General features: G+C 38.1%; 2 protein-coding genes across 4 annotated transcripts in view; one reads left to right on the top strand and one right to left on the bottom strand.

The window, feature by feature from the left end:
* The window catches only part of LOC139966340 (C3 and PZP-like alpha-2-macroglobulin domain-containing protein 8), a 62156-nt gene extending 45508 nt beyond the window's left edge, over positions 1-16648 (top strand). For both annotated transcript variants that reach the window (XM_071969237.1, XM_071969238.1), the window contains 18 exons: positions 55-258; positions 532-623; positions 871-1006; positions 1453-1542; positions 3046-3222; positions 4298-4536; positions 5228-5468; positions 6305-6525; positions 6977-7138; positions 9245-9307; positions 9854-10023; positions 10202-10289; positions 11119-11293; positions 12052-12171; positions 12826-13044; positions 13856-14821; positions 15292-15335; positions 15941-16648. In XM_071969237.1, coding sequence (XP_071825338.1) covers positions 55-258; positions 532-623; positions 871-1006; positions 1453-1542; positions 3046-3222; positions 4298-4536; positions 5228-5468; positions 6305-6525; positions 6977-7138; positions 9245-9307; positions 9854-10023; positions 10202-10289; positions 11119-11293; positions 12052-12171; positions 12826-13044; positions 13856-14821; positions 15292-15335; positions 15941-16087 — 3554 coding nt within the window. In that variant the 3' untranslated portion in view covers positions 16088-16648. The remainder of the gene's footprint in view (positions 1-54; positions 259-531; positions 624-870; positions 1007-1452; positions 1543-3045; positions 3223-4297; positions 4537-5227; positions 5469-6304; positions 6526-6976; positions 7139-9244; positions 9308-9853; positions 10024-10201; positions 10290-11118; positions 11294-12051; positions 12172-12825; positions 13045-13855; positions 14822-15291; positions 15336-15940) is intronic.
* Positions 16649-18046: 1398 nt separating this feature from the next.
* Positions 18047-24294, bottom strand: LOC139966341 (NAD(P)H-hydrate epimerase-like). Of its 2 annotated transcripts, none has more exons than XM_071969239.1 (5): positions 24164-24294; positions 21735-21943; positions 20796-21015; positions 20251-20509; positions 18047-19169 (listed from the first exon to the last, which is right to left on the bottom strand). In XM_071969239.1, exons 2-5 carry the CDS (start codon positions 21890-21892, stop codon positions 18958-18960), a joined length of 849 nt encoding a protein of 282 aa, XP_071825340.1. In that variant the 5' UTR covers positions 21893-21943; positions 24164-24294; the 3' UTR covers positions 18047-18957. The 2 variants fall into 2 exon arrangements, with proteins under 2 accessions (XP_071825340.1, XP_071825342.1); XM_071969241.1 differs by having other exon boundaries at positions 24145-24276.
* Positions 24295-25825: the final 1531 nt, after the last annotated feature.

Below are 25825 nucleotides of genomic sequence, written 5' to 3' on the forward strand. Positions count from 1 at the left end.
ACTCTATGGTAGTGAATGTTTGAAACATATTTCAAACTCTCATCTATTCTCTAGAACGGATCCATCTGAGCACTCCAAATCGATACGAATATCAGTTCCTCAAGAAACCCCCCGGCATGGACTTCCTGGTATTCATGTGTAAGGCTAGCAACGATGCTAGGATCGCTCTGGCGCCCTCTGTTGATTCACATCTTCGTTATGAAATCGTCATCGGAGGATGGGAAAACACTCAAACCTGGCTGAGCAGGGACAGAAACGGTAAGTCCAAAATTGTAACAAACATTACGGACTCAGAAACAATAATCATTTGATTCATGGTTGACCGTGTTGTATCTTTGATATGAACTAATTTGACAAAATTTATGCAAATTGTACTTACAGTTTTGATTTTCCTCAAAATGTTATGATTTTAAAGGAGGAGAGAAATATTATCTCACCCTTCATGATAAAGATGTGGTTCCTGTTTAATATTCATTGTATATACAGTTTTTATGAGTTTTGACTGATATCACATTTCATCATTTTACTCAGGTCCAAGAATTCGAGCCACCGTAACTAGGAATGTTCTAAATAGAAACGAGTTCAGAGCTTTCTGGATCATATGGAAGAAAGGACACATCCAGGTAAGACTTTTGCTGAATTAACAGAAGTTTAAATATTGCTGCAGCTATAGAAAGGAAATGGTGATATCTGGATAGAGTATGTACTTTTGCTTAGAATACTGATAAATTGATATTGCTTTTACCTTTGAAGATCAATTATTTGAAATTTTGGAAATTTTTGATTTTTTTTAAATTTTTTAAATTTGTATGATAACCATGATTAACACTGTTTTTGAATATTTCAATGCCTTTGCTTGTTATCCTGTAGGTCGGGTACGGCGAAGTCCCCAGCAATCAGTCCATGATCCTCCGTTGGCAAGACGACGCTCCTCTCCTCATCAACCACATCGGCTTCTCCACCGGATTTGGATCCACTGGAGAATTTAGAATATGGAAGAAAGAGAGTAAGTAGAGGAAGGAAGTACTAACATGTTGACAAGGTGACCAAATAAAAGGACTGGTAATGGGTTAGATTGAAACAAGCAATGGTCAACAGGTACTCTCAATTAACTTTGTAATTAGGAGAGGTTTCTACATGTTCAGATTCTTGGGTTATAGTTGATGCGGTCACACTTTAGATGATTGTTATCCAGAGGGGTGCATTGTTAACTGATAACTAGCTTTAGTCTTTGAAATGACAGTATCGAGAAAGGTTCTCCCCCTACAAGATAATGGAATGGGCCATTGAAAATTTGCCTCAAAAGTGTACTGATATGAGCATGTAGTTGATTGACATAACATAGGTAAACGATCATTCCCTACTATCTAGGTGGCTATGCTGTTGTTATTTATTTTATTAGGAATGTTATATTATTCATTGTTATTCATCTTCTCTCCTTTATGTTTACAGGTAATTCTGAAATGTTCATTGAGGCATTTACCCTGACATTACCCCTCAACTACATACCAGGATCAGAAAAGGCCAAGGCAGTCATGCTTGGTATGTCATTCTCAGCAATCTCATTTGTACCCTATGGGCTTATCCATTTCTGAAACGAATAATGATGTTTGTTTAAATGCGCAGATCACACCCCAAAAATACTCCCAGCACTAGGCAAGGTATTCATTGGCCATGTACGATATCAGAGAAAATATTCTTTGTTTGTCGTCAAGTACCTCCATGTAATACTCACCATCCAAACAGCTGGAAGATTGAAAAGAAAACAGCATATCTGTTGGTGAAAGATGATGGTCTCAAAATCATTGGTGGCTTTGTGGAACATGGGTATCATGGGTTTTCCAAGTCTTGTATATGCTAGTGATCTGCATGTAGCTTATGGTGTCTAGATTTGAACTTTTTCTCCACTTTCTGTATGTTTTTGAGTATCGGGGTTTGGTTTGTAGTACATGACATTCTTCCCTACTTCTTAAATACTTTGGAAATGTTTTTTGCATAGGGGTTTAATTTATAGTGTGTCACTATTTTCTATACTTGGACTCATTGTTATTATAATTAATGGTCTCTGCCGTTAATCTGCATGAATTCAGGCATTTCTTCATGTATGCAGAGGTGCCAACCAGTAAGATTTTATCGTATTTAGTACGATAAAAAAAGTGAAATACGATAATACGATTCGCCTCTTGAAAGTACGACTTTTCAAAAAATAAAAAAAAAGCTACATGCTGCAATTCATATTTGATTATTTGAAATATCTGACACTTTTTTTCTTTTAATTGGTTTATAATGTCAGTTAACAGGAATGTGGCTCATATTTCCATGAGTATAATGCAAGACTATACAGTAATTTTTTTCTCACTTCTAATTCTGGCTTGAACCAAATTCTCATTGGCCCAAAATATGCAAGCAATTAAGCTGTATCAATATTCTCATTATGCATTTAAACACCCTTTTTGCATCATAAGAATTATTACAGATGCTTTACAATTTTCTCATTAGATGTTATTGAAAAAGCAAACATTTTACTTGCCCGTTCTTACCAGTAAAACATTTTTCTGACATTTTACTGGCCAACGGGCCAGTGGTACTGCTGAGTTTTTGTGAAAATCTGACTTTTCTCTCAAAAATCTGATTTTTTAGGATATTCAGTCTGTTTTTTTGTGTCAAGAGGTTGGCATCTCTGTGTATGTCATATACCATTACCTCATGCAGAGATATGGTATTAATTACCAAGGGAAAAACCACTCAAGACTTTTATTTCTTGTCATCAGCATTAATGGTCTCTGCCGTTAATCTGCATGAATTCAGGCATTTCTTCTTGTATGTCATATACCATTACCTCATGCGTAGATGTGGTATGAATAACCAAGGTACAAACCACACAAGACTTTTATTTTCTTGTCATCAGCGTTAATGGTCTCTGCCGTTAATCTGCATAAATTCCGGCATTTCTTCTTGTATGTCATATACCATTACCTCATGTGTAGATGTGGTATGAATAACCAAGGTACAAACCACACTAGACTTTTATTTTCTTGTCATCAGCCGATGTCATGGGACCGACCCTGACCAACCTCCAGAAGTTGATCCGTCTTCCATTTGGTTGTGGAGAACAGAACATGATCCACTTTGCCCCCAACATTTACGTCATGTCATATTTGGAGCGAACTGGCCAACTTACACCAGAAATCAAATCAGAGGCTACTGGATTCTTGGTTCAAGGTAAAAGCTAGACTTAAAGGCATTGAAGACTCGCCCCAAACCGTGTGCCGCCATCTGAAAAAGTTAACGTTTTGTTTGTGTCGCTACAAAATGCAGACAGTAATAAAAAACATGATACCTTGTTATCTTTAGCTGGACCTGAGATGTCCATCGCTGTATCGTTTATACACTTTGCTGTTGGTATTGACTGCAGCTGTATGTACTGACAGTACACTAGTGTCTAATTACAGACGGTAGCAAGCTGGGATCGATGGTGGTGTCTAACACTTCTGTTACACCTCATTCGAAACTAGGACAGATTACCGGCATTAGACGTTTCTTTTTGCAAAAGTCTTCAAACCCTTTAAAATAAATAGTATTCCATTCTGGTCCTTTCTGTCTTGATTACTTGCTGTCATGTAAACAAAACTGGCCAACTTACACCTGACATCAAATCAGAGGCTACTGGCTCGTAGTAAGACTGGACTTTTGGTATAGTCAAGGGACCTATTACGATGCATGCTGTAACAGTTATGAATGCATTTTCTGAAATTGCACTAGTTTTTCCAAAGCAACTGAAGATGAGCCATTGGTGATGTGTACCAGCAAGTCTCACATTGTGTTTTTCACAAAAGTCAAGTGAAACGATGATGTACATTTGCAAATCCATCTCCCAATCCTCACTGTTATAAAAGTTACTTCTTTTGTGCTAGCTTACTTACATCAGCTACACTGTTAAAATGTTTGTGTACAATCCAAACAATGATAGAAAATATAACCAAATTATTCTATCTAGAACCTTCTCGTGACACTTATGCTTTTGCATTAAACCAAGTATCATTGTAGATAGCCATAGGCGGAACTGGTTCGGCACCATTATTTGCAAACAAATTGCACAGTGTTTCTTCAAACTTTCCTCAAAATACAAACGTTATAGACGTGCATGTTGTTAACACACACAACAAAGAAAACTGTCAGTTAGAATTCAGAGAAATTTATTTGGGGTGTGGCTGAAGATTTTTTGAAGCAATTTTGGGTCAGATCAATCTTATTCTGTCACTTTTATTTATTTAATTATTTTTTTTCCTTTTCCTAGGATACCAGAGACAGTTGACTTACAAGCGTCACGATGGTTCCTACAGTGCTTTTGGTGAAAACGATTCCTCCGGTAGCATGTGGTTGACGGCGTTTGTAGTGAAATCCTTTGCCCAGTCTGAAGCCTACATTTACATCGATCCGCTAGAACTCGCAATGACCAAGAGTTGGATCATATCCTCACAGCTACTAGATGGGTCTTTCCCGCCAGTGGGCAGAGTCTTAAACAAAGATATACAGGTAAATAGAAATAAAGGTATCTCCTGTCAACGACGACGTGCTGCTGTTTACCCAAATGGGAGAATGGATGAGGAGGTGAAAAGGGAATCCTTTATGGCCCCAAATTGAGATGTTTGAGACAAATCAGTGAATAACTTTTGATATATTTTGTCAATCACAAAAGGGTGGAATATATCCCAACAGCTAGTCTATTGGGCTTTCTGGCAGGTTGGAAGAGCTTTAAGCAAAAGACATGCAGTGAATATAATAGGATACACCGTGTCTGTTGGACATCATGTCAACAAGTAGGATGCTGGGGGGGGGGTCTGTAGGATATAATCTTTCACACAAAAGACATACACTGCTAATCTGAGAGTGTAATCTGTCAGATTATCTGCTAATCTGATAATTAGCAGATTATCTGCTAATCTGACATGATAACCTCTACTTGTTTAAAATCAAGTCATTCTTGCTGCAGGTGATTTTTCAGCTGCTGCAGTCTGTCCTTTTTGACACAGTACCTGTAGAACATGCACATTACTGTTAACTGAACTGTGGGGGGGGGGGGGAGAGGGGATGGGGAGGGAGTAGATTGGAAGAAGAGAGGGAGTAGTTGGGAGGAAAAAGTCATTTTTTGCTTGGCATTGTGGTTTGTGGGAAAATAATGAAAACTTGATATTTGACTACAAAAGATCTGTGTTGATTTTGACAGGGTGGTGTGCAAGGTATGGTGTCCCTGACTGCCTATGTCGTGGTAGCTCTTCTGGAAAGCGGTCTGGTGAGCGATCGAGAAAGATTGTCAGTCGAAAGAGGGCAGCGTTTCTTGGAGGGACACATCGCTGCCATTCACGATTCGTACACAGCGGCTTTGACAGCCTATGCTCTTACGTTACGTGAGAGTCACAGAGCACCGGAGGTCATGGAAAAACTGCAGTCCCAGGGGCATTTCACAGGTGAGTCGCCCGAATCTCAATAACCCGTAGAAATAATGAACAGCAACTCCCACATAGAGGTATGATACAAAATTATATTCTTAATTGAGGGACTGGTTTGTATCCAGATAACTGGGATTCAAGTTTGTACTCATATTGTCCAATATGGTTTTCATAGTTTTATACTGCAGTTTGAAATAGCTTTGTTATTTGACCAGATCTGTGAGTGAGAGATAGAAGGATCGAGCACCCGAATATTATCTCAACGCTCAGATACCTCATCTTTTCTTGAGAAATAGAGGAATAACTTGATAGGGAGGATAGAGTTATGAACAGTGCATTGCTTGCAGAGTTACATAAACCCTAAATGACTCAGCACGTAAATGGATCATAGGTTTATTTTATTGCTACAAATATAAATGAATCCTCTAGAGCAGGGTTGGGCAACCTTTTGGAATGAATGGGCCAGATATATGGAGTAAAAAAATTGTCAGGGCCGCACCTTACCAACGACCTGCTGTTGATTTTAAACCTTTGATTCCGAGGACTTTCAAGCAATAGGTGTGTGTACTTAATCTGTATTCACAAAAACATAATGTCAATACAGTACAGTTGATAATTAATGGGGATAATAGGCCTACCTAACAGCATCATTAGTGCCGATTCGAAATTCTAAGCAGCTAGCTCTTTTTTTTGTGATGATGTATAATATATTGATATTTTTTCCTTTTATTGAGACATCTCACAGGCCGCAAAAAAATCACTGACGGGCCGCAGTCGGCCTACGGGCCGTAGGTTGCCCACCCCAGCTCTAGAGTATTGTACTAATGTTCAATGTTTGTTTGTTTGTATCACAGATGGATTGAGGTATTGGACTCTGAATGGTGAACCTCATGAGATACTACCACATTATAAAGTACTGGGTAACCTCCAACAGACGGTGGCCTCGGCCGAGGTAGAGATGACCGCCTACGCCCTACTGACCTTCGCTGCTAAGAGGGACATTGCCTACTCACTGCCCATTGTTAAATGGCTCACCAAACAAAGAAACTCCTTGGGTGGGTTCTCATCCACACAGGTGAGTTTTATCATTGTCATTCTTTGGGATTTTGATCTGCTGCAGTCGAGGCTTAGAAATATCAAAAATTAACCTAACCATACTAACAAATGCCTTGTGAAGAATGGATCATCCACGCATATCTCATTATAGGCCAAGAAGTGTAAGTATTTAGTTATTATTGATGTATCTCTTCTCCAACCTTGGAAATTTATTCGTCAGAAAACCTTGGAATGTATACAGGGCAACCTGTCATGATGTAACAGTAAAATTGAGAATTTTTCTTATTCGTCTACCGTTAAAAAACTGCAAACAGTTAGGTGTTCAAATTGGCTTCCGATATATCAAAAGGAAAACATGAACTCTGTGCATGTGAAACCAGTTCTGTCTAGTTGCATAGTGTTAGTATTAATAGCATTTTACTTTATGACACTATTTGGAACATTTCTTCAATGCCTCTTCTTCATGGTAGGATACATGTGTAGCCCTTCAAGCCCTGTCTGAGTATGCAGCCCTTTCCTTCGTCCGGGATGTGAATCTAACCATCTCCTTAGGTTACGTCGACCAGGGGAGATCCGTGGAACAGATCTATCACATTAATAACGACAACAGTAAAGTCCTGCAGATTGTTGAGGTGAGTAAAGTTGCAAAAGAGTAAAAAAGAAAAACCATGGAACAAAATGAGCTGGATATGCTTGGACATGTACTACAGACAAAATAAAAAATAGAAATAAAATAACAAAGCATCATAAATTTAAAGATGGGGTTCCATTAGCTGCAGATGGTTGACAAAGAGATTAAATAAACAAAGACATGTAAAGATTGGTTTGTCAGGCAGCTAATTTCATAATTAATTCCATCTACATCCTAAATTAAATTCTCAGAGATAATCAAAGATTTTGTTGACATCTTCATGATAATATTTCATTCTTTGCCAGAGGCAAAAGGAATCTATGCAATGGTGATTCTGTGTTTGTCAAGATTTGCCATTTAAACATGATAGCTCAAAACCTATATAGGGAGTAAACCTCATATTTGGTAAGTAGATGTCTCTTATTGAGTAGAGAGACATTTTGTCTTCTGTGGAGGACGAAAGGTGTTTGAGGTCAACAGAGGTCAAAAGTCTGAAAACCTTTAAATACAACAACTCCAAAAGCAAACCTTGGATGAACTGCATTCATAGCATGTGGATGTAACGAAGCAAATAAAAATACCTATGGTATTTTGCATAAGTCAAATGTCATTTGAGTTTGCCAGAGGTCATGATGAAATCTGCAACCTTTGTTGAAAATTGAAATTGATGCAATTGTGAGTAAAACATATTCTTACAATTAAGCAAATGCTTGGAAAACTTTCATGACCATTCATTTGTTCCAAAATGATTAAAAGCATTAAGAACTGCATTTTAAGTCTTGCTAAGACTATTAGGTAGGCCAGGGGGGGGGTAGAGAAATGGCTTGATTGGGACAGGGGGCTTCAAGGGTGTGAATTGGGGTGGAAGAAAGCCTTGTCATTGAACTGATTTTGGCATGAAAATAAAAACTCATATTCAAAGTATCCTTTAATGGTCATTTGAAGTCACCAAAGGTGAAAGTAAAAACCTTGATGCCTTCAAAGGCAAAGCTTGGATGTACTTCATAATAGGCTATTTGTGGAATCCTAAAGTTTTACATAAAGGTCAAAGGTCATTTGGTGTCACCAAAGTTGAAAGTCTGAAAACAGTGTTAACTTCAAAAGCAATTTTTTAAAGAAATTCATATTTGGTACATGTGTCCAACTTAATAAATAAAAGAACCCTGTAGATTTTAACAAACCTCAGCAATCATTTTTGGTCAAATTCTGAAGAGCTTGAAATAACAATAGCTCCAAAGGTAGAGCTTGAAATGAACTTCACAACTGGAATGTGGATGCACCTTATTTAGAACAAGAATGTTGTGCACCAAGTTAACATTAAATTTTCTCATGTAAAATGCGGCAAGGAATCACTGAGCCTCTTAGTGCTCTAGTTAAATTTTAATTCTTCTAGCATACAGCATCATCAATAGCAATCTGTGTGTCTGTAATATTTGATACAACAGTTGGGACATGACAGGATGACTCTCTGTTCATTTAATACTATTCTTTGTAGACTAGAAACCTGTCTCTGACGTTATTCTGCTTTAAATGTATCTCATTTGCTCTGTCAGGCAGGTTTATCACAATGTCGAAATATTTTATGGCAAGGAATCACAAATTTACCTATTAGTGGGCTATCTGGTTCAGCAATTTAAACAAGACAAACGAACGAAGAATGATTGAATACAGTGACTTTATATGATCTTGTGAATCAATTGGGCTTGAGAATGGATTAAATACTCAGTACTTATTGACACCAGAGAATTTAATTGTTACCTTCAAGTTTAAGTTGCTTTATGTGGAGTGGATATAGGCGATGGCATTTGAAGCAATGAGGCTTAGAAATTGGGAGGTTCCAGGTTCGATACCCGGCCGGGTCATAGTAAGGTGGGTTTTTCATCCAAGAGCAGTCTATGGTTTTCCCATCTGAAATGACTTTCTAAATTGAAAAAAGATTCCAAATTTGAGTAAAAAAGGTTGAATCGGAAGCCACCCGATGTGTAAGTTGCAATCCATTAGCCCTTGCAGGTTTCTCCCACATTTGTGGTCGCTTAAGCATCGTAAAAATAACTGCTGATTATTATTATTTTTATTGGCTTTATGCATCATATTTTCTTCTCACCAGGTGCCTGCTCTATCTCAGAATCTGTTCCTGAGGAGTACCGGTGAAGGCTGTGGTTTACTCCAGGTAATCTGCCAATCAGATCATTTCTGCGGATGAAAGGCCTTTGATCATTGTGCAAGTGTGTGTGGTGAACCTGTCAGGTGTCCAATGTGAACATTCGATACGTGAATACTCAAGACCATCAGCACTTCTGACATACATATGTAGAAACTGTTGTCCATCCCTTTTTTTTACTTTATCCATCAATCTGTACATTCAGGCCAAGTAGTGATGTAGTTGTATCAGTGATATACAATATAACATTGAATGTAACTGACCCAGACCAGGTATCTTGGAATGCCTACACCCTCCCTCAATTATAATGTTATTGTCATGCATGTATCTGGAATGTAGCAATGATGTTTATTCACTAAACATTGTAATATTGCAAAACAAATAACTTGTCTAAAACAATGACAAAATTGACCTCGAGAGTAAATTGATCACAATGCTTTATTCCTCCATTTTGTAAACACTTAGAATCAGAGTTAAGATGGTTTATGTCAAAAAAATATAAAATAATGGGAATTCTTCTTTTTTTGACTCGTAACATTTGTAATCGTCGTTTAGGTTGACGTAAACTACAACATCCCAGATCCAAACAGAAATCCACCTTTCAAGCTGAATGTTGACATTGTTCAGTCCGTATCGGAGCAACTGAGGAGGGGAAAGCGTAACACTAACACTATACCTGGAACCAGACGGAACAAAGCACGCATTTCAATCAAAGTCTGCACAAGGTAAGAACATTTTCTTTGGAGTTTGTTCGTCTTTGCCCCAGATTTGGTATTAAAGCAGTGTTTATGTGGTTTCCACTAAGAGCAGTAACATTTTTCATAAATTCAAGTTTGTTGTTGTTGTTTTCATTGCTTTAAAACTGTTCAGTCAATAAATATCTTGATGTTTTAATCTGAATAGGTGGCAGCATATAGGATCATCCAACATGGCTGTTATTGAAGTTGACCTCATCAGTGGCTTCACAGCGGACATACAGAGTCTGGAAGAGGTAACATTAACTTTTAAACACAAGAAAGAACTTCTAGTTGGCGGAGAAATGCTGGTTATTGAGTTAAAAAGTATGAGAAGTGAAAAATAGAACAAATAGCTAGAATGACATGAGTCTGCTGTGGATTGTTCATGTGTAATAATTCACAATATTCTAGTAATTAATCGTTTTAATCTTTACTAGACTTAGACATTGAAGATGGTAACATGAAACAGTTAACTGTCTCATTGATGGAAAATGTACTAGGTGGCAGCCAAGGAATTTGTACGGCCTTAATCTAAGGTGAACATATTTGCCTGACTGGAATCAGGGACATTTATTGCGTGACTGATATGGGGAGGGGTCTAAGGGGAGGGGGTGTTGAAAATTTTCAAGTGCCAAAGGTGCTTAGATGTAAAATGGTGATACTTAGAAGCACTTTTTAAATCAAATTTATTTTCAAAAATGTAGCTTTTTCTTAGATGAATTTTACTTACTTTACGAAAGAGATAGATCTAGCATATTCCACTTTACACTGGCCCACCTGAAATACTGGTTAGTTCCGTTCTGCGACTGCACACTTGACTAAATTTTCTTTTTACAATTATTTTACTAATAATGTGGGATATTTTCAAAATTCCTGAACATTTTGACAAATCGGGGACATTTTCGGGGACACTTGTTCATCGGGGACAGCACACTGTGATCGGGGACTGTCCCCGAAAATTGGGGATGTCTGGTCACCTTACCTTAATCATGTGTAATATGTGCCATATATATTTTATAGTTTGCATTATAGTACTTATATCTTTCTTGTGTTACTGGTTTCTCTTCTCTTTGGCATTACTAGCTGCTGATAGGTAGACACGTCAAGCGTTACGAGGTGGAGGGACGTAAGGTGATCCTCTACTTTGATGAGATTCCCAGCCAGTGTATGACCTGTGTCACTTTCATAGCTCAGCAAGACTTTCTTGTTAGAAAGCTGCAGGCTGTACCAGTCAAGGTGTACGACTATTACGAACCACGTAAGTAGAAGATCAAAGAGTTTTGGAGCATTGGGTATGAACTTTGCGGTTAACCTTAACCAAGAAATGCAATGGTTACACATCAGGAGCAGATCCAGGATTTTATAAAGGAGGCCCTGGGGTCTTTGGAGTCAACTCTACATGAAGGGCACTGGGTAGCATCCTCTCCCCTCCTCCACCCCCTTCCTTCCCTCCCCTATCAAAGAAAAGGATCAAATTTTTTTACTTCAAATTGCACATTCTGAGGCATATTAAAACCACAAATGAAGTGTTGCAGTTGTGCACAAATGGGACCATTTTTTTACTGTTTCCTTTTTAATTTCTTGTGGGGTGGTCAATTCCCCCCCCCCTTCCCTTCTGGGTCCATGCATGCACATAATTGGATACTCCCAATGTTGCTTAATCTATGTAGTAACAGCCATATTACTAGTTCTAATTAGTTTGTAGCATTGTGTGCAAATGTTCCATGACAAAGCCTCTGGTAGACTGAATTAACAAATAATGTCTTTAGGGACCTATTTCTACTTGCAATGCAAAAATCTTCTTACCATCATATTTTTCACCACCCCACTTTCCCCTCTCACAAGACCTCCCCCCTCTTCCCAGCCCTTCTCCCTGTTTCAATAGCAAAAATTCCCTGAATTTATTTTCTAGTGCTTTAATGTGCCATTAACAAATACAACAAAACGTCTGTGCATGTTTAGAGGTGCCTGGCAACATAGCACTGACAAGCATATGTCTTCATATTTTGTTCTCAGACTATGAGGCGATCCGTTTGTACAACGTTACAGGAGAGATCCGAAACGAAGTGCCCTGCAAAGGAGAACATTGTAATGAAGTTGGAGATGGTACCATTCCTGAAGAGTTACTCACTCCATGTAGGTTACTAACTGAGTCGGTCTGCTTCCTGTATGGTTTAACTGTAACTGTCCAAGAAATCTAGTTTTAATGTCAAGCATTTCATGGAAAGATCATATAAGTTTAGCAGAAGCGGTGGCTGAAGTTGTTACAATTTTTTCTTAAAGAGAAATTTCTGCCATTAAACCTTTCATCTGACTTCTCGAAAGTAAAATGACTTTGAAATGTAAAAGATGATGAAAAAAGCAAAAAATATTTTGAAAGAAGATGCTCGACAGAAAATCACTCTCTTTGGTTTCTTTCACTCTAAAACATTTCCCAAATTTTCGTCGTTCTTGGGAATGCGAAATATCACTTGTAAACACGTATGGTGAAAATATCCTGGTCTCAAAGTGGTGATGTTTCCATTAAACTTTTGTTGTTGGTTGTAATAATTACTGGAGGAAACTGTCAATTTGCCATTGATGTTGTCTGTTATATCAAGCTATGTTTTTAGTTGGTGTTGTATGTTACATAAGCTATGCTTTCAGTACCTTAGTTTGTTGTCCCTCCTCTAACATCCTATTCATTACCCCCCCCTCCCTTTTTACCATACCATTCAATCTTGTTAGATCAATGACTGTCAGAATCACTTGCAATTTCGCTCTTTCTTTTTTTGTATGTATCTGGTCAAGACTTAACACCTCGGGAACTGCACCTGTGTAACACTGTGAATGGTGACTGTGTTTTCATGGCCGACAGTATACAGTGTTCATGCGAGCGTACTTGCAGCTACGGGGGACCTCGAGTCTGTGGAAATGACGGCATTATATATGATAACTACTGCCATTTGGAAGTGGCTGCCTGTCAGCAGGATGAAATTATCAGGATAATACCAATGACAAACTGTAGAGGTAAATTAAAAACCAGCAAATAAAGTATGACATGGGATATAAAGTAATTATCAAAGTCATAGCTCATAAAGAGCAGTTTTCTATATTAGAAAATAGCTCGTTAGGGTCGCATAGCGATCCTCTTTTGTATGATTAATATCAAAATATATTCAACATCAACAAACATCAAATTGCCTCTTCTATCTGTCAGTTTTGGGAGATGGATTTACCAAAATTGTTGTAACAGCCTTTCCCCATCGATTTAGTTTCATTTACAATTTTACAATGACAACAGTAGAAAATGCATCTTTTATTAGGCTTCTGCCTCTCTCTATCTTCCCTAAAAGAACTTGATGAAATTTCACTCAACATTCTATGATATTCTCTTGAAGAGTAATCGTTATCGACGTTTGATTTCATATTATATTTTTCTCTGTTTTCATTACACTTTTATGCTTTGTTGTACAGCTACTGTGCCATTGTGTACAGTGTAATGTCAGAATTAGGGGGTGGAGTAGGAGATTGTTAGCTACTTCATTTCAGAGAACAAAGTTTCCCTTAAAAATATTTTGCATTCGCTTCAACCCCCCACCGCCCCCCTCCCTTAGTGCTTATCGTTTGTATTTCATATCACTTTGGTTACATTGTGTTTATGGGCATTGTATTAAATGGTGTGACAAATAACATGTCGGATGCGTAGAAAGGTATTTATCTATATTAATATTTAAGCTTGGGTTTTATTTTACTATCCTTGACTGCTACATTACAATACAGATATTAGCAAACACTTGTCAAGTTTTCACTTTTAATAATATCCCTTCTATCAATGCAGAAGCTGCTGGTGAACAGATGTCCGTGGAACAGGATGATGATGGCGGTCCGTCCCAGCTCCAGGAAGATGAAACTCCAGATGAGGAGGAGGATAACGACTACCAAGATGAAAGTGATTCTATTTCATCAGCTTTCAGTCAAAGTCCCTTCATCCCAATCATTCAGTGGTTTTCCCAAAACACAGTACCACCAGGTTTCCTTAGGTCTGAGAGCTTAGAGCCAGTCACACCAACGCCAGAGACTTCGATGCCTCATTGGGAGGATGGCGAAACTATGGACGATGAGGTCTGGCAGATGGAGCCATTATCTCAGCTCCCCCGAGAAGACCAAGGATACCTCCTCAACAAGTTACCAACCTCTTCTCCATTCTCAGAGTTATGGATGAAGTCCTTCACACCATCTACACCAGTCATGACACAACAAGATGTCATAAATGAAACAAGTTTGGAAAGTCAAGAGAATGACCTGGATGAAGAAGAATGGCTTCTTCCAGACTATGAGGAGGAGGAGGAGGAGGAAAATGAAGAAGAAGAGGAAGATAAACTTGTATCAAATAAAAGAAATGATACATCGACTGAGAAACCTTGGGTGAAATCGGAGGTAACGAATAAGTCAACACCAGACATGAAGCTAAACAGTGACAGAGATGTCTCCACAGAGAGGATGGTGGAGGCTGATGAAGGAGAAGTAACAACAATAGTTTATGATGATGATGATAGGTATGGTTCAACTACAATGAATCAGGAGAGAGACAATAGCTCACAAGAGGAGGCAAGCGATGATATATCCCGATCGACCATGAAGGCAAAGAGCGAGACCGAACTCAGTGATATGGGATGGAATGTGGTAACCGAGGAGGTGCCCAATAGAGTCACGAACAAACTCAAACCGGTTACTGAAAGAGTCACAACGGAGTCATTCTTAGATGAATTTGTCAGTTCCACATTGCAGACCAGAATGATTGAAGGTAAGGCAACCATTTCATAAGTAGAATGCTGAGGGGGCTGCATCCAGGCTGCATAGGATATGATCTCTGGTTTCACACACAAGGCCCTGCTGGTCTGACATGATCATCTATTGTTTGACATTGATGCAGCCTTGTGGCAGGGCAGTTTACAGCTGCTGCAGCTGTTATTTTTGGCGCAGTGTGTTAAGCACTATTGGAGGATGCCTTTCAATCTTAAGGTCCCGAGTTCCAGTCACTCCAAGATTAATGTATGTCGTCCAGTTACAGAGTTGTTGACAATTCATAATCATGGACGTTAAATATGAATCTAAGAGACTGACTCCGGTCAGCTTGCGGCTTTGATAAGCCAATGATGGCTTCTTTGCGAGTTCCTGCTTGCAGGAGGATCTAAAATACATACATACAATGGTGCACTTATATTATGTTGATCAGCTTGAGATGGCTATTAACATTATCTTCTCTTCTTCCAGATAAGAGTGAGGAGGAGGAAGAGGAAGAAGCTGCTGTTTCACAGGTGAGTCTTTTATTCCAGTACTAATATATCACTCTATACTGTCCATCAGTATCATGCTTCAAAGCCAATCGCACTGGCAGTCAGACAGTATGAAGTATCCTCCAACCTTCATCCAATACAAACATGATATCCATACTGCTCATACTGTCAGTACAAGTGCTTTGAAGTGGGAATGACAGTACAGTATAGAAAGAATTGTCCCACCTGGGTGTATCCAACCAAGAGAAATACCATGATCAATGGAAGTAAATATGGTCCAGAAAAAATGAATGTCTCTGATTATATTGAACTGTTTCAGAGTCTAATTTGGTAAAAAAAAAATTGGGAAGTTTTTTTTGGTTATCGTGCAATTATCTTGGGCGACCTATCTTAAAAAAGATTACCTTCCTGCTGGCTGAGAACATCACTGCCAATAGTTATAAACCAAAAAACATACGGTATGTTGGTTGCCTTGTGGACTTAATTTTGGGAAAATTCTTCGCACTAAAATTTTCCTACTTCTTCAATGTCTAAGGTTTCCTCTCCATTAATACCAGTTTATTTTAATAAAGGTGGACCTTCCTAGCTCTGTTGTTGTATGACTACACTTGATCATTACTCTTCAGGAACTAGAGCAAGGAGGTGACAGGGACCAATCACAAGTTCCCAGATGGCTTTTTGATCACAAGGTACCCCTTCCTGACATACTCAGTCACGGCACCATCTTACCATGGAACCAAAGGGTGCCACAACATGATGAAGATAAGAGGTAGATGGAATGTTTGACCTCCACGGAGAAATTTTGAAGGGTGCAAAATACCCCCATAATCTGCCTTACATTTGTTTGAGAATAAGACGAGTAAAGCATTATTTACGATAAAAACAAAGGAAAGGTGCGAGAGGTGGTAAACGGATTACTCTGAATGTCCAAACACTACAGTGCCACAGACAGATCAAAACTCTATTAATGCAGTTTGAAAGAATGAAAGAATGAAAGAGTTTATCTATGGAGATGTTTCTAAATGTAGAGATCCAAATGTAGAAGAGGTTTTGTTGAAAGTTTATTAGGAAGGAGACTTATGTATTCAAGAAAAGTTCTGTGGTGAAGAAATTTGCATTCTGTGGATTCTAACGATTTTTTTAACAGATAACCGAAAAGAAAAGATATTTGTATATGCTCTGAGTGACATTTATAATTTTTTCTACCTTTTCTCTATAAATGTGTATTTTTCAGTCTTTTACTTTGACAATGATATTTCCTGGAAAACCAACAACGGCCAGTTGAGGGTGAAAATTACCTTCAAGTGTAAAAACAATGGACAGCCGAAAAGAAACCCTCCACAATTTGTCAGCATTTTATGAACTGTGCTTTATATTTCTATTGCATACATGATGTTTTTCAATGTTTTGGATGTATTAAATTGTAAATATTTCATATTAAGTAATCCACATTTTTTCAACTCACAAAACCATGAAATGTCGATTGGGAGCGACTACTGTACGTAAGACTGGTGACACAATACGCAGTCAACTTATAATTTCATTAATAGCTGAATCCATTTTACTTCCTTGACATGGACCTAGGTTACAGGTCATGAAAATAATATAAAAAACTCTTTAGTTTTTGTCTGATTGATGAAACAAAGATGTAGTCTCATGTTAAAAGTATTTAGTGAACTAACAACCTACAAAAAATGCCAAGTGCTTCTGGCATTGAGAAAAATGATGAAATGACCAAAAGTGAGAAAATAAGGCAGCTGGCCTATACCTACAGTCTCCCGACGTTATCTTCATCATGTTAGTCGTGTTGGACAGACACTTCCAGGTATTGAACTTGAATCGATGTACCTATTTATGTCAGGGAGGGAGATGGAAACTCGAGCATCTCAACTCCAATTATGGTTCAGCTTCTACGAAATGACACAGTCACATGTCATAAAACGGGTGATTTTGTCAGTGGAGTAGTAACATGATGGATGACAAGAAGGCCTTTAAACATGCTTTCCACGATAGATAGCAAATTATTTTGTAATAATTAAATAGGCTTTTTTCATACACTGAGGGATTTCTTGATTATGCAAAAATGGCAGTGTTACACTACCATAGTAGAAGATATGTAACTGTACTAGATATTACAATGTAACAATTCAATTCACTGCTGATATGCCATAGTCCAACAAGAATGGAGTACAGGTGTAATGTTTTTAATCTATTTTGGTTTTCAAATCCTTCACATTGAAAATATAGTATGTCTTGTATCGAATTTGAAGGTCAAATGAATGATGATGTTGGCTCCTCTGTTTAGGTCTAAACATTAATTTGTTGCTTTATAATTTGTCAGAAACATTCATGAAAAATGTTCGTTTAACTTCATATAAACAACAGGGCAGCAGTAGAAACACCTTAAATTTTATAAATTTGAGTGCATTGGTAATATGTGATTTGAAACCCATAAAGCATAATATGTTTCTACTACTGAATTTGGTATTTGCTCCTTAAGGAGCCTTACCTTATAGTCTGTAGGCTAGAGCCGCTAGACTAGATAATCAAGTCATTTGCTGATTGCTGAGCCTCAGATACTTAAAGGATGATATCTCAATAAATATAAGTGGCATACAAATTACAATCTGGTCAGTATAAAGTTAATTTTGTGTGTAGATTCATCCTTTAACATGTCTACTGATATTTAATACAATCTGCCTTTTGTCGATATAAGAGAATGAGATTTCTTAAAGGAAACGACTGTTTAAGTTATTATTAATTATATCTTGAATCAAGAACAGTCGTTTTTATTTTCTCATATATTAATATAATCCATAGTTATGATATTTCAATATTCATTTTTATTTTTTTTCCAATCTGGAAGACAGTAATCTTAAACTGTATGATAGTGATTCTATTTGAATTTTGACTCGCTGTTGGACCATGAGTATGATATTACCTAATAAACTTTGTACAGAAAAAAAAAACGAAAAATAACGAACGTTATGTTCATTCATGTGACTTTGATAATCTCACTCTACATATGAAGAATGACCTGATGTCAAAGGAAACACAATACAACTGTTTGAACTTCATTCACAATGAACAGAACGTATGTAACGGCTTACAAAGCGATACAAAATGTATAAGAATTCATACCGGTATTAATCTGTATGTTCATTAAAATAAATTTAATCAAATTTCCTTATGGCATTACGTACTACCTGTTCAGAAAAACCCCACTCAATCTGCTTTACATTTCTTGGAATACACTCTGCACATTTGCCTACAATGGTACGCGTCATATCAAAATTCTAAAAATTTCCATAAATCGTGTACAATTGGACCATTTTTGACAAAGCAAAACTGTTGTTCTACAGAAATCATAAGATGACTGCCCATTTTTCAATACTCTGCATCATCTGCATATATTTCATTCCAAACAAAGCACTTTCCTTCTATCCACCACTTCCCTTTATATTCCCATGAGTTATAAATTCATGTCTTTCTTCGACGTATTGTTTCGCTCGTGGGTTTCCTACAACGTACTCTCGACCACTCTCAAGCGCAAATATACACAATCATTACAGCTAGTAGTTCTGTGAGACCAGCCCATGGATAATGTTATAAAACCAGAGACAAAACTTTTCCCTTGACGTACTCAGGACTGATCTGGTAAACGAACGATACACTTAGTTCCGGGATACTCGGGGAGATTCAGCTGGTATTTCTCTGCCAGAGACTGTGGTACGAATCGTCCTCCCAGGTAGTGGTACCTACCTCTGAAGAGACGGGCGCACATCTTTGGAGCAGTGAGAGAGATGAGAAAATCTGGCTGGAGACCATCTGGATTTCCCTTTTCTACATTCCACCCTAAGAGAAGAAATCATTATTACAGACAGATTAAAAAAAAATATATCATTTTTCAAAAATTCTGTGAAATAAAAGGACAGTTCTTGTCACATTATGTTGAGAATCCATTAATTACTACTCTGAATGGCCTGAGAAACTGCTGAATGTTAATTGAGTTGAATCTATCCACCAGTTCTTTACATAAAAGTCAGGATTGACAAACAGTACCAAAGATGAGAGTGTAATAACTGAAGTTGAAGTAACTACAGTGGGAAAGAATATCAATGCTAGAAATAAGAATCCATTACATTTGCATCTCTTCTTTCACAAACGGAGAGAATCTCCAGATTTCATAGATAAAGAGAAAACTTGAGACTTGTATTGGCGTCTTGTTTCTCAAATGGTTACTTTAAATCAGGGGTTCCTTAACGCACAAACCCCCAAGGGGTGCGTGAGTCCATCCCAGGGGGTTCGTGAGACGTTTCTGAAAGTCAAACCTAGAGTACTTTTTGTTGAACTAAAATGTGATATATCATATACTTTAGTAATACACAAAAGTCGTACCTATCGACAAACTCTTTTCGCGTTCCATACGCATATGTTGCCATAGTAGTACTGTACCGTGCATGTGATAAAAAACAGGAGCATCCGTCACATTGTGTGTGATGGGTGAGCGATGCATGATACTTCTCTTGTTTTTTTTTCATTACAATATTACACTATGAACTTGATCTTTTACAGAGCACTGTTATGCATATTATAGTATAATAATCACTCAGATCGTGTCTCAAATAGTTAGGGGTTCGTGGACTAACTCTGACATTCACAGGGGGTTGGTGGGGGGATAAAGTTAGGGAAACCCTGCTTTAAATGAAGAAATTTATTAGCTTGCCCTTTCTCATAAAAGCTTATACTTTTCATTCCAGTTGAAACAACAGACAGTGAGAAGGAGGTGCAGGGTAATCACTTCTGCTAGAATCATTTACTCTTGCAAAGCTTAACAGATCAACTTTTAAAGCCATAAGCAGAATGAGCTCCAGAATGAATGACACTGCCAACTAGAGTGTTGGAGTGTTTTAAGTAAAAGCAATTCATGTCTTACCTGAAGGTACATCAATGCTGCATATTGGTACTGAGAGTGACTTCAAAGTTGTCAAAACTTCACCAAATGGGGCTCGTACATCTCCTTTGAAGCTAAAACCAAATAAAGCATCCACCACTAAGCCGTACGTACTGCTGACTGTTTCTGGTGAGGGAAGCTCTGTTATGAATGGTATGTTCATTGATGTACATTGTGTTACCAGTCCTTGAAACAATGGCTTGGAAGGACGCTTGGGGTAGAATATTGATGGTTGGTAACCCTGAAGAAGAAGAATAAGAAGACAATTACCGGAAGATACAACAATAATTAATTAGCTGATTGATAGCAAACCACTTCGTAACTAGACAAAAACATGATGTTCGTGTGCTAAGTGCAATGCAGCTACATGAACTATAACCAATCAATTTAAAATGCTTCTTCTCTCATGTAAAAACACATCAACGTCATATAAAATGAAAAGAAGAAACGAAAATGTTATGAAATTAATACTTCGCTTTCCAATTTCAGTAATCATAGCATACAAAGCACAAAGACTGTTAACTTACGAAAAGTTTTAAATGCCTCGCACAAACAAGCCCATCGCCTCCATTGTTCCCTGGACCAGCACAGACAAGGACCCTGGATTCTGCTTTCTTGACAGCATCATGAGGGTAACATGTTGCTATAGCTACAGCACAACTTAATCCTGCTAGCTCCATCAGCTGATCCACACTGAATCTGTACTCGTTGAACAGCTCTTGGTCAATATTCTGAGCTTCCTCTTGACTAAAAAATAATGATTTATGTCAATTATTAAATCAATTAATATGCCACCTTCATGGAACATTATATATCATGAATTTAATGTCAAACTACAATATATATTCTGTATTAAAATAAACTACACAGTGTGATAGTCAAGAACTTCAAACCATTCTTCTTTACCAAAATTATGGAGATCTAGAAGAGGAGGAGAATGAGAAAGAGGAGGAGGGGAGGTGAACTGAAGGGTGACATTTCTTTGAACCTTGTTCCCAGATATACCTTCTGTACCTAAGGTACAGAATAAATTCCAACCTCCCCCTAAGACAATATGATGTACAGTTCGTGATATAATGCAAACCGATTGAACGAGATTGATTTCATTGAGTCAGGAGTCATTTCATATCATCAACTTTCAATAACAAAGTATCTCATAGGATCAGAGAAATGATGACAATGAAAATGTTGTCAGAGGCAAATAAACATAACAAACAAAGAAAAGAGGTTTAAAAGAGAGATTGGACAGCAGTATTTATAGAAAGAATGTACCGATGCATAGAGCTAAGCTAAAGAGAACAAGAAATAGTTAGAAGATAGGAAGGAAACAGAAGATGAAAGAGATATACTGAGAATATTAGAACTGGAGGAGTATAACAACAAAGAAAAAATCGAAAGTGGAGCTTACAGGTCATCAGTATTTCCTCACATAAATCAAGAGTGCAGAAGATAATCATTAAACATACCCTAGATACTTCACAGAGGCTGCCATTTTGTTATGCTGCTTCCTCGAAGGAATGAGCAAGTTGCTATGACGACTTGCGGACAAATGATCTGATATCACCCTCAGCTTCAAAAGGCATCTCAATGACCTAGTTGATTGAAGGGACAAGTTCCTTATCATGTGGGAACCTGTAAATTATCTCCCTTCTGGTAGAAAGAATATAATCAAAACCTGGAACAAAAAGAAATGAAGCATTTTATTAGTTTAAGTCATTAAGACAACTAAGAACTTTATCACCATTAACACTTCAAATTGCATTATTCCTGATTACTGTAGATTTCAATGAAATGGTAGTTTGTAGGTATTCTTTCTGCATTCTCTGCCTTTTGGCTAAGATCATGTGTAGTATTTATTCCCTTTTTGAGGGAACGGTGAAACACATTTGATGTAACACTGGCCATAACAAAAATAGCACAATTCTCTTACTTTTGATTTACATGAGAACCACGAGATTTAAATCAAAAGCCAAGAATGTTAAAAATCAACTCCTTGTAGAATATATGTCATTTTCCTCCCATGAGGTCTTAGGGACCAAGAATTGTATGTAACAAAATGTTTGGACTTTGCAAGCAAATAAGAAAGAATGCAAGCAAACAGGAGCTCTATAGAATTTAACATAATATTGACTAAAAGTTTTGAATATTTTGTAATCATGAATCAATATATTTGAAAAGTTCTTAAACATGTAGTTGGCATACATTCTACAGCCCAACATAAACACAGGCATGATTTTGCAATCACTGTCTTACTGATTCACCAACATATATATTACATACTAGCTTGTTGATGCTTACATCATGGTATTCAGTAATATTAGGCAAGTTCAATATAAAATAAGTGTAGCACTGTTGCTTAATAGTTACCCAACTAATAAATAAAAAAACACTGAAAAAGCAACCTGCTGGGAAATACGTCACAATATGGAAGATGTTAAGGGTAATTTAGCTTGATGGTCCACAAATTATGGGGCACACACCGCTTACCAATAGTGGGTTGTGAATGTTTTTCAGTGGGTCACTAGAATTATTCCAGATGTCAAAACATTATCTACAGTTTGCAGAGCTTGCCATCAAAGATCGATTAAGTCCATATACCAAGCTAGCTTTTATGCAAACGTCATGGCTCAGTCCACTTGTAAGCCTATAGTATGAAGGTAACATCTCCCATAATAAACAGATCAAATTTCAAGTCAAATGCTACAAACCAAGTAAACTGCAAATGAAAGGTTTGTCTTGAGGTTGGTTAGGCCATAGAAATAACCTCAGCGATATATGGAGAACATATGCACTAGTAAAATAGGCTGGCCTACTACTTTAGTAAGATTTGAATAGGATATAATGGAGACAATTATGACATTTATGTGCCTGCAACCCATACAGAACAGAATATGCTTTCATTTACCCAAGTGTAGCCTATACTACTATAACTTAAAGGGTGTGAAGACTCGGGCAAAAAGAAACGTCTAATGCCGGTAATCTGACCTAGTTTCAAATGAGGTGTCACAGAAGTGTAGATACCACCATCGATCCCAGAAAATACACACACAGCTTGCTACTGTCGGTAATTAGACACTAGTGTTCAGTTCGTGCATACAGCTGTGGTAAATACCCACAGCACAGTATACTACAAACGATACAGCGATGGACATCTAGGTCCAGCTAAAGATAACAATTAAGGTATTACATTTCAATACTGTCTGCATTTTGTAGTGACACGAACAAAACGTCACTTGCAAGCAACAGAAAGTTAACTTTTTCAGATGGCCGCACGCGGTTTGGGGCGAGTCTTCAATGCCTTTAAAGGCCCAAACAGTATGGGAATTTATGGAACAAAGTGCTATGCTACAGTACCAAACATTCTGAATCCATGCAGGCATATGAAGCTAGCAGAAACTTGGTAGAACCTACAGTGGGCCTAAGTTTGGCATAATACTGGGTGCTGTGGCCGGTTTCCCAGCTGAAATGACTTTCTAAATTGGAAAGATTCCAAATTTGCGTTAAATTTTGAATTGGAAGCCACCCGACTTGTAAGTTGTAATCCATAAGCCCTTGCGGCTAATTAAGCATAGTAAAAATAACTGCTGATTATTATTATTATATATGAACTCTGCCTTCCTGAACTTCTCCTGTAAACCATCAGAAGTACTGTACCGAGCTGTTTAGGGTATGCTGGTATCATTGGTATGCATAACAGCCTAGGTCAGTCCCAAGCTTATGCTATTGTAGCATCCTTACTGTACTAGGTGTAGGCTCGGGCTAGACTAGGCCTATCTCCGTACACAACAATTTCAGTACTAGTGCCAAGCGTGAAGAGCAATAAATTAATCTGCGATTTAATCTAACATAGTAGCCTACAACTGCAGACAAATTTACTTTAAAATAAGGTAGATACTTGTTAGAATTCGAAGTTGCAAGCCTGCTGTGTTGCTTTGAAAGTCGATATATCTCGGTCTACCATGGAACAGTGTACGTTCTACGTGCTGTAGTGTTAGCCTAATAATCATTTGTTTTACCAGTACCTGTAACAGTTGGAGGTCAGGTGTGACGTCATTATGACCCCTTCCGTTTGGTGCCTTGCAAACTTCCTCTTTGGCCCTTGGAAAACATAAACGCACGACACAAGCTTAACAATCTCAGATATATTGAGTAACATGATCGTCTATCGTGGGAAAATGACCCCAAATGTTATATTCCTGGTTGAGCCATTCCGTTTACATATACCTTTTAAGAAAAATCACCCAAGAAAACCAAACAACGAAACGACTGATCCGATCTCAACTAAGTCCAGTCTCCTTGCATCGAGACTGACTGTGTGATCATCGTCAGGTGTGTGTAACGATTTCCGTTGAAAAGGGAAACAGATTCTATGCATTATCTTAGCCAAAAGGCCGAGAAGAGATTGCTTTCAATTTTTAGGAAAAGTCACCCAGTGTATTATTCCGTTGCGGAAAACAACAATGCCAAATATGCCCCATGTTACCCCGGGCACCGTGGTTAAATACTAAAATTCCAAATGTTAACTATTGTCTAAGACCCCCTCCCCTCGCTTGTCATTTACATATTCTACTGTGAAGCCTACTTCTTAAAGAGGGAAATTATGTAGGTGGCTCTCGGTTCCGCTTAATTGCTTAGTTATCACAAAAAAGTCAATTCATTGAAATTGTAGTGAGTTGGAAAATCCAGAACAAAGGATATGTCATACTATTGTGAATCGATTTCGAAAATGACCAATTATCCACAGTTTATTATAGACTTCTCTACATTTCCTTTCGACAGACATATATACCACAAACGTGCAGGTGCCCAACTGACAGGAACTGCCACCGCAATAGTTTGCAGGGTTTAAACATATGGGGGATGGGGTGGGTGGGGGCCGGGGGTGGGCGTCGATGGTGCAGGATAACTAACTGCGAATCCTCCATTGGAACTCAGTGTTTTCTGCAGTGGCGTAGCTAGGATTTTTTGAGTGGGGGGGCCATGGGGGGGCTGTTCTTTTTGTGGGGGGGCCGGGTTACTATCTGAGCGGAGCGCCACCTTGGTTGGCGCGGAGCGTACAGAGAAAATTTGAGATTTCAGCACCCCCCCAGATCGCAGGAGATGGCACTTGTGAGGCAAAATAGCAACCAAAAAGATGGGCAACTTTGGTGACAGAAATGCAAATTTTTTTTTTCTCTTTCATGCTGACTGCCCTTGCCAACTCAGCCAGACTTTTAACTTGAGTGAAGTTGACATCAAAGGCGTACGGGACCATTTCAGTTTGGGGGGGGCAGAACTTTTTGTGCCCGAAAGTTCCCGTGACACTATCTAAGCGGAGCGCCACCATCGGTTGGCGCGTAGCGAACAAGAAAATTTTTGGCACACAATGCCTCTCAGATTGCCGGAAACGGCACTTCTGAGGCCTTGCAAGTTGCATCTAAACATTCTTTATTTTATAATCTCACGTTTTAGAAATTTACAGTTCCCCAAAAATTTGGTAAATTCGAAGAAGAAAAAATGGTAACATCACTTTGAAGGGGAAAAATGGGACAGTATATTTTTTAAGCTGCTATATTTA

The sequence above is a fragment of the Apostichopus japonicus genome, chromosome 4 (assembly GCF_037975245.1).
Source record: "Apostichopus japonicus isolate 1M-3 chromosome 4, ASM3797524v1, whole genome shotgun sequence".
Lineage (NCBI taxonomy): Eukaryota > Metazoa > Echinodermata > Holothuroidea > Aspidochirotida > Stichopodidae > Apostichopus > Apostichopus japonicus.

What these genes read in the sequence shown, in the direction of transcription:
- LOC139966341 (XM_071969239.1), bottom strand. Translation starts at nt 21,892, where the DNA reads ATGATAAGGAACTTGTCCCTTCAATCAACTAGGTCATTGAGATGCCTT. An exon ending in CGAGGCATTTAAAACTTTTC is followed by an intron (nt 20,510 to 20,795) that starts GTAAGTTAACAG and finishes CTTCTTCTTCAG; the next exon opens with GGTTACCAACCATCAATATT. An exon ending in CAGCATTGATGTACCTTCAG is followed by an intron (nt 19,170 to 20,250) that starts GTAAGACATGAA and finishes TTCTTCTCTTAG; the next exon opens with GGTGGAATGTAGAAAAGGGA.